The 15,357-nt window shown below is 46.5% G+C and overlaps 1 protein-coding gene across 12 annotated transcripts in view; it reads right to left on the minus strand.

The window, feature by feature from the left end:
- Window positions 1-15,357, minus strand: part of recql5 (RecQ helicase-like 5) — a 197,391-nt gene that overhangs the window by 91,930 nt on the left and 90,104 nt on the right. For all 12 annotated transcript variants that reach the window (XR_005458018.1, XR_005458019.1, XR_005458017.1 and 9 more), the window contains exon 8: window positions 6,043-6,270. Coding sequence is in view for 8 of the 12 variants with exons in the window: in XM_038777714.1 (XP_038633642.1) it covers window positions 6,043-6,270 (228 nt within the window). In the remaining 4 variants the exon portion in view is untranslated. The remainder of the gene's footprint in view (window positions 1-6,042; window positions 6,271-15,357) is intronic.

Below are 15,357 nucleotides of genomic sequence, written 5' to 3' on the forward strand. Positions count from 1 at the left end.
GCACATCCCTGGGCCAATCCACCTAACCAGTACATCTTTAGACTATGAGACTGTAAATGTTTTTCTGTTTCACATCAACTCTTGAATTAAATTCTTTTAGATTTAAGGCGGGTTATTAGGAAAAAAAATTCCCGGAGGGTGGTAGACTTCTGGAATTTACTGCCCAGATTGGTGGTTGAGGCAGAAACCCTAAATTCACTTAAAAGGTACCTGGATCAGAACCTGCAAGGCTACAGACCAGGTGCTGGAGGGTAGGATTAGAATAGACAGCTAGTTTTTTTTACAGCCAGTACAGATAGGATGGGCTGAATGGCCTCTTTCTATGCAGCAGCTTTTCTATGGTCCTGTGAATGAGACAGATACTAGACATCTGACCTCCATTGCTTTTGTCCTTTTAGCCTGAAAACCAGTTCGCACAGTTCTCCCGGTATATCAGCTAATGATGAAAGCCTGCCACTGCTAGCGAAGTGAGAAATAAGGAGAGAGAGGAGTTGAACACGTGGCTACAGGGATGGTGCAGGAGGGAGGGTTTTGGTTTCCTGGATAATTGGGGCTCATTCTGGGGTAGGTGGGACCTCTACAAACAGGATGGTCTTCACCTAAACCAGAGGGGTACCAATATCCTGGGGGGGAGATTTGCTAGTGCTCTTTGGGGGGGTTTAAACTAATTCAGCAGGGGGATGGGAACCTAAATTGTAGTCCCAGTGTACAGGATGTTGAGAGTAGTGAGGTCAGGGATCGGGTTAAAAGTTTGAAAGAGGGCACCGGCAAGCAAGATGCTGGTTTGAAGAGTGTCTACTTCAACGCCAGGAGCATCCGGAATAAGGTGGGTGAGCTTGCAGCATGGGTTGGTACCTGGGATTTCGATGTTGTGGCGATCTCGGAGACATGGGTAGAGCATGGGCTGGTTTAGCTCACAAGGCTAAATCGCTGGCTTATAAAGCAGACCAAGCAGGCCAGCAGCACGGTTCGATTCCCGTACCAGCCTCCCCGGACAGGCGCCGGAATGTGGAGACTAGGGGCTTTTCACAGTAACTTCATTGAAGCCTACTCGTGACAATAAGCGATTTTCATTTTCAGGGACAGGAATGGTTTTTGCAGGTTCCAGGATTTAGATGTTTCTGTAAGAACAGAGAAGATGGTAAAAGAGGGGGGTGGGTGTGTGTGTGTGTGTGTGTGTGGCATTGTTAATCAAGGAAAGTATTACGGCGGCAGAAAGGACGTTTGAGGACTCGTCTACTGAGGTAGTATGGGCCGAGGTTAGGAACAGGAGAGGAGAGGTCACCCTGTTGGGAGTTGTCTATAGACCTCCGAATAGTTCCAGAGATGGAGAGGAAAGGATTGCAAAGATGATTCTCGACAGGAGCAAGAGTAACAGGGTAGTTGTTATGGGGGACTTTAACTTTCCAAATTTGACTGGAAATACTATAGTTCGAGTACTATAGATGGGTCAGTTTTTGTGCAGTGTGTGCAGGAGGGTTTTCTGACACAGTATGTAGACAGGCCAACAAGGGGCGAGGCCACATTGGATTTGGTACTGGGTAATGAACCCGGCCAGGTGTTAGATTTAGATGTAGGTGAGCACTTCGGTGATAGTGATCACTATTCAGTTATGTTTACTTTAGCGATGGGCAGGGATAGGTATATACCGCAAGGCAAGAATTATAGCTGGGGGAAAGGCAATTGTGATGCTATTCGGCAAGATTTAGGATGTATAGGATGGGGAAGGAAACTGCAGGGGATGGGTACAATCGAAATGTGGAGCTTATTCAAGGAACAGCTACTGCGTGTCCTTGTTAAGTATGTACCTGTCAGGCAGGGAGGACGTGGTCGAGCAAGGGAACCGTGGTTTACTAAGGAAGTTGAAGCACTTGTCAAGAGGAAGAAGAAGGCTTATGTTAGGATGAGTAATGAAGGCTCAGTTAAGGCACTTGAGAGTTACAAGTTAGCCAGGAATGACCTAAAGGGAGAGTTAAGAAGAGCGAGGAGAGGACATGAAAAGTCGTTGGCGGATAGGATCAAGGAAAACCCTAAGGCTTTCTATAGGTATATCAGGAACAAAAGAATGACTAGAGTAAGATTAGGGCCAATCAAGGATAGTAGTGGAAAGTTGTGTGTGGAATCAGGGGAGATAGGGGAAGCGTTAAATGGATATTTTTTGTCAGTGTTTACACTGGAGAAAGACAATGTTGTTAAGGAGAATACTCAGGTACAGTCGACCAGGCTAGATTGGATTGAGGTTCACAAGGAGGAGGTGTTAGCAATTTTGGAAAGTGTAAAAATAGATAAGTCCCCTGGGCCAGATGGGATTTATCCTAGGATTCTCTGGGAAGCCAGGGAGGAAATTACAGAGCCTTTGTCCTTGATCTTTATGTCGTCTTTGTCGACAGGAACAGTGCCGGAAGACTGGAGGATAGCAAATGTTGTCCCCTTGTTCAAGAAGGGGATTAGAGACAACCCTGGTAATTATAGACCTGTGAGCCTTACTTCGGTTGTGGGTAAAATGTTGGAAAAGGTTATAAGAGAAAGGGTGTATAATCATCTTGAAAAGAACAAGTTGATTAGCGATAGTCAACACGGTTTTGTAAAGGTAGGTCATGCCTCACAAACATTATTGAGTTTTTTGAGAAGGTGACCAAACAGGTGGATCAGGGTAAAGCGGTTGATGTGGTGTATATGGATTTCAGTAAGGCATTTGATAAGGTTCCCCACGGCAGGCTATTGCAGAAAGTACGGAAGTATGGGATTGAAGGTGATTTAGCGGTTTGGATCAGTAATTGGCCAGCTGAAAGAAAACAGAGGGTGGTGGTTGATGGCAAATGTTCATCCTGGAGTTCAGTTACTAGTGGTGTACCGCAAGGATCTGTTTTGGGGCCACTGCTGTTTGTCATTTTTATAAATGACCTGGAAGAGGGTGTAGAAGGATGGGTTAGTAAATTTGCAGATGACACGAAGGTCGGTGGAGTTGTGGATAGTGCTGAAGGATGTTATAGGTTACAGAGGGACATAGATAAGCTGCAGAGCTGGGCTGAGAGGTGGCAGGTGGAGTTTAATGCGGAAAAGTGTGAGGTGGTTCACTTTGGAAGGAGTAACAGGAATGCAGAGTACTGGGCTAATGGCAAGATTCTTGGTAGTGTAGATGAACAGAGGAATCTCGGCATCCAGGTGCATAAATCCTTGAAAGTTGCCACCCAGGTTAATAGGGTTGTTAAGAAGGCTTATGGTGTGCTAGCCTTTATCAGTAGGGGGATTGAGTTTCGGAGCCACGAGGTCATGCTGCAGCTGTACATAACTCTGGTGCGGCCGCTCCTCAAGTACTGCGTGCAGTTCTGGTCACCACATTATAGGATGGATGTGGAAGCTTTGGAAAGGGTTCAGAGGAGATTTACTAGGATGTTGCCTGGTATGGAGAGAAGGTCTTACGAGGAAAGGCTCAGGGACTTGAAGTTGTTTTCGTTAGAGAGGAGAAGGCTGAGAGGTGACTTAATAGAGACATATAAGATAGTCAGAGGGTTAGATAGGGTGGACAGTGGGAGTCTTTTTCCTCGGATGGGGATGACAAACACGAGGGGACACAGCTTTAAATTGGGGGGTGGTAGATATAGGACAGATGTCAGAGGCAGTTTCTTTACTCAGAGAGTAGTAGGGGTGTGGAACGCCCTTCCTGCAACAGTAGTAGACTCGGAAACTTTAAGGGCATTTATGTGGTCACTGGATAGACATATGGATGAAAATGGAATAGTGTAGGTCAGATAGGCTTCAGATGGTTTCACAGGTCGGCACAACATCGAGGGCCGAAGGGCCCGTACTGCGCTGTAATGTTCCATGTTCTATGAACTGACCTCGTCCACACAGTTACTTGGTTAAATGTAATGGTCACTGAATACTGACCAGAATCTCAAACATTGTGAACGGTTTCTTCCATGAGCCTGTACACTAATGTCTTGAATGAGTGTTTCAATTTAAAATCACAGCACCGCAACGTGTTGAGTTTCTTTATATACTTGCGAGAGGGGTGTACCTTAGTAAATGTAATGCCCACTGTTCGTTTATGAATGCAATATTACACCGGCTGTTAACTGGTTAATGTAATTCTATGCTGACTGTTAAGTACACATGATCTGCAGTATTAACATACACAATTCAAAAGTCTTAAAATAACTTTAACCTAACTTTATTTCCATATGTTCCGTCAGTGGATTTGATAAACCGTTGAGTGGGATGCAAGCTAAAGATGCAAGAAAATACTTTGAATGCGAGCATTTGCAGGTACTTATAGAACATAGAACAGTACAGCACAGAACAGGCCCTTCGGCCCTCAATGTTGTGCCGAGCCATGATCACCCTACTCAAACCCACGTATCCACCCTATACCCGTAACCCAACAACCCCCCCCTAACCGTACTTTTTTATTAGGACACTACGGGCAATTTAGCATGTCCAATCCACCTAACCCGCACATCTTTGGACTGTGGGAGGAAACCGGAGCACCCGGAGGAAACCCACGCACACAGGGGGAGGACGTGCAGACTCTACACAGACAGTGACCCAGCCAGGAATCGAACCTGGGACCCTGGAGCTGTGAAGCATTTATGCTAACCACCATGCTACCCTGCTGCCCCGTATGTTTTGTTATGTTTTTAAACCCGTTTTTAAACCCGTTATGTTTTACAGATCCAGAGAGAGGGGTTACCCCAGGTTAAAGAGGTGTGGATTGTCTCAAATCAGGACATTTGGTTGGATTTCGCAAGCCCAGGCCAGATGGTGGGGGGTGAATGTAATGTGACATGAATCCAAGGTCCCAGTTGAGGCCGTGTGTGGAACTTGGCTACACGGTTCTGCTCGGCGATTTTGCGTTGTCGCGTGTCCTGAAGAGAACGCTTAACCGGAGATCAGAGGCTGAATGCCCTTGACTGCGGAAGTGTTCCCCGACTTCAATCAACCGCGCAACATCAAACAAACCATTGTTTGCAGCAAATTACCCAGCCTTCAGAACAGCGACCACGACACCACACAACCCTGCCATGGCAATCTCTGCAAGACATGCCAGATCATCGACGTGGGTATCACCATTACACGTGAGAACAACACCCACCAGGTACGTGGTACATACTCGTACGACTCAGCCAACGTTGTCTACCTTATGTGCTGCAGGAAAGGATGTCCCGAAGCGTGGTACATTGGCGAGACCATGCAGACGCTGCGACAACGGATGAATAGACAGACACAACAATCGCCAGGAAAGAATGTTCCCTTCCAGTCGGGGAACACTTCAGCAGTCAAGGGCATTCAGCCTCTGATCTCCGGGTAAGCGTTAATGAATGCAATATTACACCGGCAAGTACCGGTTAGTACAGTTGCTTGACAGCTCCTTGGTTCGATTCCCAGCTTGGGTCACTGTCTGTTTGGCGTCTGCACGTTCTCCCCGTGTGTGCATGGGTTTCCTCCGGGTGCTCCAGTTTCCTCCCACAGTCTAAAGATGTGCGGGTTAGGTGGATTGGGCATGCTAAATTGCCCTTATTGTCCAAAAAGGTTAACTGGGGTTACTGGGTTAAAGGGATGGGGTGAAGGAAGCGTGTGCTTGAGTGGGGTGCTCTTGCCAAGGGCCGGTGCAGACTCGATGGGCCAAATAGCCTCCTTCTGCATTGTACATTCTATGTAGCATTACATTCATCCCCCACCATCTGGCATGGGCTTGCGAAATCCTACCGACTGTCCTGGTATGAGACAATTCACACCTCTTTAACCTGGGGTTACCCCTCTCTCTGGATCTGTAAAAACTTAATTACCTGCAAATGCTCGCATTCAAAGTATCGTCTTCCATCTTTGACTTTGTCTATATGTTTCTGGAACATACCTCTTCATTCACCCGAGGAAGGAGCAGTGCTCTGAAAGCTAGTGATTTGAAACAAACCTGTTGGACTTCAACCTGGTGTTGTGAGACTTCTTACTGTTTTCCAACAATGTTTGATCTAATTGCCACCATTTGCATACATTACCACTTGCAAACATTGATGGTTAATCTTACCATAATAAACCTACCTCTCAAAGCCATAGCCCTTCCTTCCTCCCTCATACAGATCATGGATGAATCCAAATGGTCCCTGGGCTGTTGGCTTTTCAGCAGATGCCTGGGCCTTGCTGATATCAAATCTCTGCAAAGAATCCAGCTGTTTCATCACAATCTCCGGGTTCTTGCAGTGGTCACATGCCCGATTACAGGCTGGCACCCCATCTCCAAAATACTTGGCAATGGTTGCATGTCGGCACCTGACACAATACAACAAAAAGAGTCAGTCAACTTCAAAACCAGGACTGGACAGCACCCTGCGTAATTCTGTGGTGACAAATATGCATCTGACAAATGCCTCACGTACTTTGTAACCAATACGGAGGAAGTACACCTCTTGAACCTGTTTTTGGTTATTCTCCCCATCTCTGCACAGGTTTCCTCCAGGTGCTCCGGTTTCCTCCCATAGTCCAAAGATGTGTAGGTTAGGTGGATTGGCCGTGCTAAATTGCTCCTCAAGTGTCCAAAGATGCATACTAGGTTAAAGGGTTATTGGGAGAGGGTGGGGAGTGGGCATGGATGGAGGGCTCTTTTGGAGAATCGGTGCTGACTCGATGCACTGTTGGGATCTATGAAGCAAAACATGGCTTAGACTAGTATTGCACCAAAGGAGGAGGATGGTACACTGTTCTCTTGAGGTGTTCTACTGGATTAACCAATTCATAGATTACCATACGCTCTTGAATATTACACATGTGCTGGTTGTCTTGCAATTTGGAAGGGTCACAGGACAGGACCTTTGCTACGCATTGTATAACAGGAAAATAAAGCATTTAGACCATCAACAATTTACTGTAGAAGGAGCTATCTCTAGCTTTTAAAGATCCCCTCTTTAAAGCTCCCTCATCTAAATCACACAAAATAGCAGAGCATGGATCTAACCACATAACTTGCATTTAAACATCCAAGATTGCCTTCCTAAGCACGATATTTCTGTGGTGGGTCTTCTAACCTCTGTTCCTCACCTGATACGCTGCAAGCTTTTCATTGCTGCTTATGGACAAATCTTTTGTTTCAGGGAATCCTTGGAATTTTGATGACACAGAGGGCTGGTCTCAGAAATAATACGTTTGAGAAATTCTGCTCTGTGACTACAGGTCGGCGCAACATCGAGGGCCGAAGGGCCCGAACTGCGCTGTAATGTTCTTTGTTCACTTTCCCAGTTAATAAAACAATAACAAGAGTATGAATTTAAGATTACAAAAAGGATTGAAGGGCGGAATTGCAAAGATAAACTCTTTACAGAGGCTGGCTGAAATGTAGAATTCTCTGCCACAAACATTGTTAATAAATTCTATTTTGAAAAAGACAACTATTAAAAGGCAATGTCGGAGGGAGCACCAGAGTGAGATTGACTCGTGTAGAATACACTGGCATAACTTGATGGAGCTAAGAAGCCTGTTTTTGTACTGAGACATTCTAAAACTCCTGAAACAGTGAACATCAATTTTGTGAAGTTCAATGACATATGCTGTACTCAGTGCAGAGAGTGCATGCACTGTGCTGACACCGAGAGCTTGTACTGCTGTCAGTCTTGCCAGGCTGATTCATCACTGATTAAACAAAAGCACAAACCATACTGGCTTTCCTGGAATCCCGAATACAACATTAAACTTACCGTCACCACACTGGCAACACGAAAAGTCCCTCAGCTGAGCAGCTGAGAGTGTGAACAGTGCGGAGAGTCTGAACAGTATGGAGAAAAGGCACTGGGGACGAGCTCGAGTAAATGTTGTAGTAGAATCAGAGGGAGAAGAAAGAAAAAAAATAAGGATGTGGCAACACTTCCTTCAAGTTTTCCATAAAGATTAAATGGAAAATAGCAGCTGTCAGGGTACAAGTAAAGTTTTCAAGTTGTTTGGACAGCATTCAAATGGGACACATGATCTAAATGCACTGATTTACTGTTTACCATCCATCTTGCTGGGGCTTCAAATTAATCCATTATGGATGAAAACCCACAATAACATAGATACATAGATGATAGGAGCAGGAGGAGGCCTTTTGGCCCTTCGAGCCTGCTCCGCCATTCATCACGATCATGGCTGATCATCCAACTCAATAGCCTAATCCTGCTTTCTCCTCATAACCTTTGATCCCATTCTCCCCAAGTGCTGTATGTAGGCGCCTCTTGAATATATTCAATGTTTTAGCATCAACTACTTCCTGTGGTAATGAATTCCGCAGGCTCACCACTCTTTGTGTGAAGAAGTGTCTCCTTATCTGTCTGAAATGTTTACCCTGAATCCTCAGATTGTGACCCTTGGTTCTGGACATACCCATCATTGGTAACATCTTCCCTGTACCTTTCCTATCCATGTATCTGTCCAAATGCATTTAAAATGTTGTCAATGTCCCTGCCTCAACCACTTCCTCCAGTAGCTCATTCCACATACATATCCTCTGTGTAAAAAGGTTGCTCCGCAGATTCCCATTAATTCTTTCCCCTCCTAACTTAAACCTATGCCCTCTAGTTCTCAATTCCCCAACCCTGGGTGAGTGCATTTACCCTATCCATGCCTCTGATGATCTTATACACCTCTATAAGATCATCCCTCAGTCTCCTACACTCCAAAGAAAAAAGTCCTGGCCTGTCCAATCACTCCCTATAACTCAGTCCCTTGAGTCCTGGGAACATCCTTGTAAATCTCTTCTGCACTCTCTCCTGTTTAATAACATCTTTCCGACTGCAAGGCGACCACAACTGAACACAATACTCCAGGTGCAGCCTCGTCAACATCCTGTACACCTGAAACATAACTTACCAACTTTCGTACTCAATGCCCTGATTGATGAAAGCGAGCAAGCCAAAAGCCTTCTTCACTGCCCTACTCTACCTGTGATTCCACCTACAGAGAACCGTGCATCTGAACTCCAAGGTGCCTCTGTTCCACGATACTCCCTAAGATCCATGTTCCAGAGCAGCCTACCATGTGGACTTTTACTGAAGGGCAGAAAGACTACATCTACCGCCCTGCCCTCATCAACCTTCCTGGTAACTTCATCAACGAACTCAAACAAATTTGTACGGCTTGATCTCCCATGCACAAAGCCGTGCTCACTACGCCTAATCAAACCCTGCCTTTCCAAATGGCTGTATATCTTATCCCTCAGAATCCTCTCTAGTAACTTACCCACTATAGACGTTAGGCTCACTGGTCTATAATTCCCAGGTTTTTCTTAAATAAGGGCACAACATTTGCTACCATCCAGTATCTCATCCGTGGCTAGCGATGATGCAAATATCTCAGCCAGGCCTCCCGTAATTACGTCTCTAGCCTCACGTAGTGTTCTTGGATATACCTGGTCAGGGCCATTAGATTTATCCACCTTCATACATTTTAATACATCAATCACTTTCTCTACTGTAATACGAATTGTCCCCAATTAACCTTCCCAGGTTCCCAAGTCTTCATGTCTTTCTCCACGGTAAACACAGAGGAGGAATATTCATTCAAAACCTGGCCCATCTCCTGCAGTTCCACACATATGTGTCCATGTTGGTCCTTGAGGGATTCTATTCTCACTCGTTATTCTTTTTCCTTTAATATACTTAAAAAATCGCTTTGGATTCACCTTAATCCTCTCAGCCAAAGCTACCTCATGCCCCCTTTTTGCCCGCCTAATTTCCTTCTCGAGTGTACTCCTACAACCTCTGTATACGTACAGGGAATCCCTTGATTCCAGCTGCTTGTACCTGAGCTATGCCTCCTTAATGCTCCACCGGCATGGCAGCACAATGGTTAGCACTGTTGCTTCACAGCACCAGGGACCCGGGTTCGATTCCCGGCTTGGGTCACTGTGCGGAGTCTGCACGTACTTCCAGTGTCCAAGTGGGTTTCCTCCGGGTGCTCCAGTTTCCTCCCACAAAGTCCTGAAAGGAATACCAATGGTATTCCTATAGGTGAATTGGATATTCTGAATTCTCCCTCAGTCGACCCAAACAGGCGCCAGAGTGTGGCGACTAGGGGATTTTCAGAGTAACTTCATTGCGGTGTTAATGTAAGCCTACTTGTCACACTAAAAATGATGAATTTTCCTGGCCAAAATCTCAATATGTTTTGGCAACCAAAGTTCCCTACTTCTGCCAGCATTTCTGTAATGAAATCCAATTGGCTTTATTGGTTGGCCAAATGGAGTATGAGCTCCCTCAATGATAGTTCATTGAGGGGGCCCATATAATCACCGGTGAAGACTTTGTGAGCAGTCTTAAGTTCACTGGACTGCTAGCAGCACTGTTTGTAGCTGCTCCTGTAATATCGTTATTGTAAATAAATATTGGTGTGGTAACGGAACTCCTGCCTCCCGTGGATTACTACACTTTCCCTTCACCCTAACAGGAACAGATAGTCCCTGAACTCCAGTTTTTTCGCTTCTAAAGGCCTCCCACTTTCCGCAGGTCTCTTTGCCCTCAAACAAGCTAATTCAATCAACCCTTGCAAGCTCCTGTTTAATTCCATCAGAATTTGCCTTATCCCAATTTAGAACTTTTGCCTGTGGACCAGTTTTGTCCCTTTCCATAACTACTTTAAAATTAATAGAACTATGGTCACTGGTCCCAAAGTGGTCCCCCACCGTCACCTCAATCAATTGCCCTGCCCTATTTCAAAAGAGTACATAGAACATAGAAAAATACTGCACAGAACAGGCCCTTAGGCCCACGATGTTGTGCCGAACCTTTGTCCGAGATTAATCATAGATCCATAGAATTTACAGTGCAGAAGGAGGCTATTCGGCCCATCGAGTCTGCACCGTCTCTTGGAAAGAGCACCCTACCCGAGGTCAACACCTCCACCCTATCCCCATAACCCAGTAACCCCACCCAACACTAAGGGCAATTTTGGACACCAAGGGCAATTTATCATGGCCAATCCACCTAACCTGCACATCTTTGAACTGTGGGAGGAAACCGGAGCACCCAGAGGAAACCCACACATAAACGGGGAGGATGTGCAGACTCCGCACAGTCAGTGACGCAAGCCGGAATCAAACCTGGGACCCTGGAGCTGTGAAGCAATTGTGCTATCCACAATGCTACCGTGCTGCCCTGAAGAACAAATTAATCTACACTCCATTATTCTACCATAATCCATGTACCTATCCAATAGCCGCTGGAAGGTCCCTAATGTTTCCGACTCAACTACTTCCACAGGCAGTGCATTCCATGCCCCCACTACTCTCTGGGTAAAGAACCTACCGCTGACATCCCCCCTATATCTTCCATCATTCACTTTAAATTTATGTCCCCTTGTAATGGTTTGTTCCACCCGGGGAAAAAGTCTCTGTCTACTCTATTCTCTATTCCCCTGATCATCTTATAAAGCTCTATCAAGTCGCCCCTCATCCTTCTCCATTCTAATCAGAAGAGGCCTAGCACCCTCAACCTTTCCTCGTAAGACCAACTCTCCATTCCAGGCAACATCCTGGTAAATCTCCTTTGCATCTTTTCCAAAGCTTCCACATCCTTCCTAAAATGAGGTGACCAGAACTGCACACAGTACTCCAAATGTGGCCTTACCAAGGTTTTGTACAGCTGCATCATCATCTCACGGCTCTTAAATTCAATCCCTCTGCTAAGGAACGCTAGCACACCATAGACCTTCTTCACAGCTCTATCCAATGAGTGGCAACTTTCAAAGATCTATGAACATAGACCCCAAGATCTCTCTGCTTCTCTACATTACCAAGAACCCTACCGTTAACCCTGTATTCCGCATTCATATTTGTCCTTCCAAAATGGACAACCTCACACTTGTCAGGGTTAAACTCCATCTGCCACTTCTCAGCCCAGCTCTGCATCCTATCTATGTCTCTTGGCAGCCGACAACAACCCTCCTCACTATCCACAACTCCACCAATCTTCGTATCGTCGGCAAATTTACTGACCCACCCTTCAACTCCCTCATCCAAGTCATTAATGAAAATCACAAACAGCAGAGGACCCAGAACTGACCCATGCGGTACGCCACTGGTAACTGGGCTCCAGGCTGAATATTTGCCATCCACCACCACTCTCTGACTTCTATTGGTTAGCCAGTTCGTTGTCCAATTGGCCAAATTTCCCACTATCCCATACCTCCTTACTTTCTGCATAAGCCGACCATGGGGAACCTTATCAAATGCCTTACTAAAATCCATGTACACTACATCCACTGCTTTACCTTCATCCACGTGCTTGGTCACCTCCTCAAAAAATTCAATAAGACTTGTAAGGCAAGAACTACCCCTCACAAATCCGTGCTGACTATCCCTAATCAAGCAGTGTCTTTCCAGATGCTCAGAAATCCTGTCCCTCAGTTCCCTTTCCATTACTTTGCCTACCACCGAAGTAAGACCAATTGGCCTGTAATTCCCAGGGTTATCCCTATTCCCTTTTTTGAACAGGGGCACGACATTCTCCACTCTCCAATCCCCTGGTACCACCGATGTTGATAGTGAGGACGAAAAGATCATTGCCAACGGCTCTGCAATTTCATTTCTTGCTTCCCATAGAATCCTTGGATATATCCGGTCAGGCCCGGGGAACTTGTCTATCCTCAAGTTTTCAAAATGCCCAACACATCTTCCTTCCTAACAAGTATCTCCTCGAGCTTACCAGTCTGTTTCACACTGTCCTCTCCAACAATATGGCCCCTCTCGTTTGTAAATACTGAAGAAAAGTACACGTTCAAGACCTCTCCTATCTCTTCAGACTCAATACACAATCTCCCGCTACTGTCCTTGATCGGACCTACCCTCGCTCTAGTCATTCTCATATTTCTCACATATGTGTAAAAGGCCTTGGGGTTTTCCTTGATCTTACCCGCCAAATATTTTTCATGCCCTCTCTTACCTCTCCTAATCCCTTTCTTCACTACCCTCCTGGCTATCTTTTATCCCTCCAGCGCCCTGTCTGAACCTTGTTTCCTCAGCCTTACATAAGTCTCCTTCTTCCTCTTCAGAAGACATTCAACCTCTCTTGTCAACCATGGTTCCCTCACTTGACCATCTCTTCCCTGCCTGACAGGGACATACATATCAAAGACATGTAGTACCTGTTCCTTGAACAAGTTCCACATTTCACTTGTGTCCTTCCCTGACAGCCTATGTTCCCAACTTATGCACTTCAACTCTTGTCTGACAGCACTGTATTTACCCTTCCGCAAATTGTAAACCTTGCCCTGTTGCACGCACCTATCCCTCTCCATTACTCAAGTGAAAGTCACAGAATTGTGGTCACTACCTCCAAAATGCTCTCCCACTAACAAATCTGTCACCTGCCCTGGTTCATTACCAAGCACCAAATCCAATATGGCCTCCCCTCTGGTCAGACAATCTACATACAGTGTTAGAAAAGCTTCCTGGACACACTGCACAAACACTACCCCATCCAAACTATTTGATCTAAAGAGTTTCCACTCAATGTTTGGGAAGTTGAAGTCACCCATGACTACTACCCTGTGACTTCTGCACCTTTCCAAAATCTGTTTCCCAATCTGTTCCTCCACATCTCTGCTGCTATTTGGGGGCCTATAGAAAACTACCAAAAAGGTGACTGCTCCTTTTCTATTTCTGACTTCAACCCATACTACCTCAGTAGGCAGATCATCCTCAAACTGCCTTTCTGAAGCTGTTATACTATCTCTAATTAACAATGCCACCCTCCCACCTCTTTTACCATCCCCCCAATCTTGTTGAAACATCCATAACCAGGGACCTCCAACAACCATTTCTGCCCTTCTTCTATCCAAGATTCCGTGATGGCCACCACATCGTAGTCCCAAGTACCGATCCATGCCTTAAGTTCACCCACCTTATTCCTGATGCTTCTTGCGTTGAAGAATACACACTTCAACCCATCTCCTTGCCTGCAAGTACTCTCCTTTGTCAGTGGTACCTTCCCCACTGCGTCACTACACACTTTGGCGTCCTGAATATCAGCTTCCTTAGTTGTTGGACTACAAATCCGGTTCCCATTCCCCTGCCAAATTAGCTTAAGCCCTCCCGAAGAGTACTAGAAAACCTCCCTCCCAGGATATTGGTGCCCCTCTGGTTCGGATGCAACCCGTCCTGCTTGTACAGGTCCCACCTTCCCCAGAATGCGCTCCAATTATCCAAATACCTGAAGCCATCCCTCCTGCACCATTCCTGCAGCCACGTGTCAAACTGCACTCTCTCCCCATTCCTAGCCTCGCTATCACGTGGCACCGGCAACAAACCAGAGATGGCAAATCTGTCTGTCCTGGCTTTTAACTTCCAGCCTAACTCCCTGAACTCGTTTGTTACATCCACACCCCTTTTCCTACCTATGTCGTTGGTACCAATGTGCACCACAACTTCTAGCTGCTCACCCTCCTCCTTCAGGATCCTGAAGACACGATCCGAGACATCCCTGGCCCTGGCACCCGGGAGGCAACATACCTTCCGGGAGTCTCGCTCGCAACCACAGAATCTCCTATCTATTCCCCTAACCATTGAATCTCCTATTACTATTGCTTTTCAATTCTCCCCCCTTCCCTTCTGAGCCCCAGAGCCAGATTCAGTGCCAGAGACCTGGCCGCTGGGGCCTTCCCCCGGTAGGTCATCCCCCCAACAGCAAAACGGTATACTTGTTTTGAAGGGGAACAGCCACGAGGGATCCCTGCACTGTCTGCCTGTTCATTTTCTTTCCCCTGACTGTAACCCAGCTACGCTTGTCCAGTACCTTGGGTGTGGCTACCTACCTGTAACTCTTCTCTATAACCCCCACTGCCTCCCGGATGATCCGAAGTTCATCCAACTCCAGCTCCAGCTCCAGTTCCCTAACACGGTCTCTGAGGAGCTGGAGTTGGGTGCACTTCCTGCAGGTATAGTCAGCAGGGAAACCGGTGGTATCCCTCACCACCCACATCCTACAGGAGGAGCATGCAATTACCCTAGCCTCAATCCCGTCTTACTTTACAAATATAGCTGCCCTGTGGGGGGCAGCACGGTAGCATGGTGGTTAGCATAAATGCTTCACAGCTCCAGGGTCCCAGGTTCGATTCCCGGCTGGGTCACTGTCTGTGCGGAGTCTGCACGTCCTCCCCGTGTGTGCGTGGGTTTCCTCCGGGTGCTCCGGTTTCCTCCCACAGTCCAAAGATGTGCGGGTTAGGTGGATTGGCCATGCTAAATTGCCCGTAGTGTCCTAAAAAGTAAGGTGGGGGGGGGGGGGGGGGGGGGGGGGGGGGGGTTGTTGGGTTACGGGTATAGGTTGGATACATGGGTTTGAGTAGGGTGATCATGGCTCGGCACAACATTGAGGGCCGAAGGGTCAGTTCTGTGCTGTA

The sequence above is a fragment of the Scyliorhinus canicula genome, chromosome 18 (assembly GCF_902713615.1).
Source record: "Scyliorhinus canicula chromosome 18, sScyCan1.1, whole genome shotgun sequence".
In the NCBI taxonomy this organism is placed as follows: Eukaryota; Metazoa; Chordata; class Chondrichthyes; order Carcharhiniformes; family Scyliorhinidae; genus Scyliorhinus; species Scyliorhinus canicula.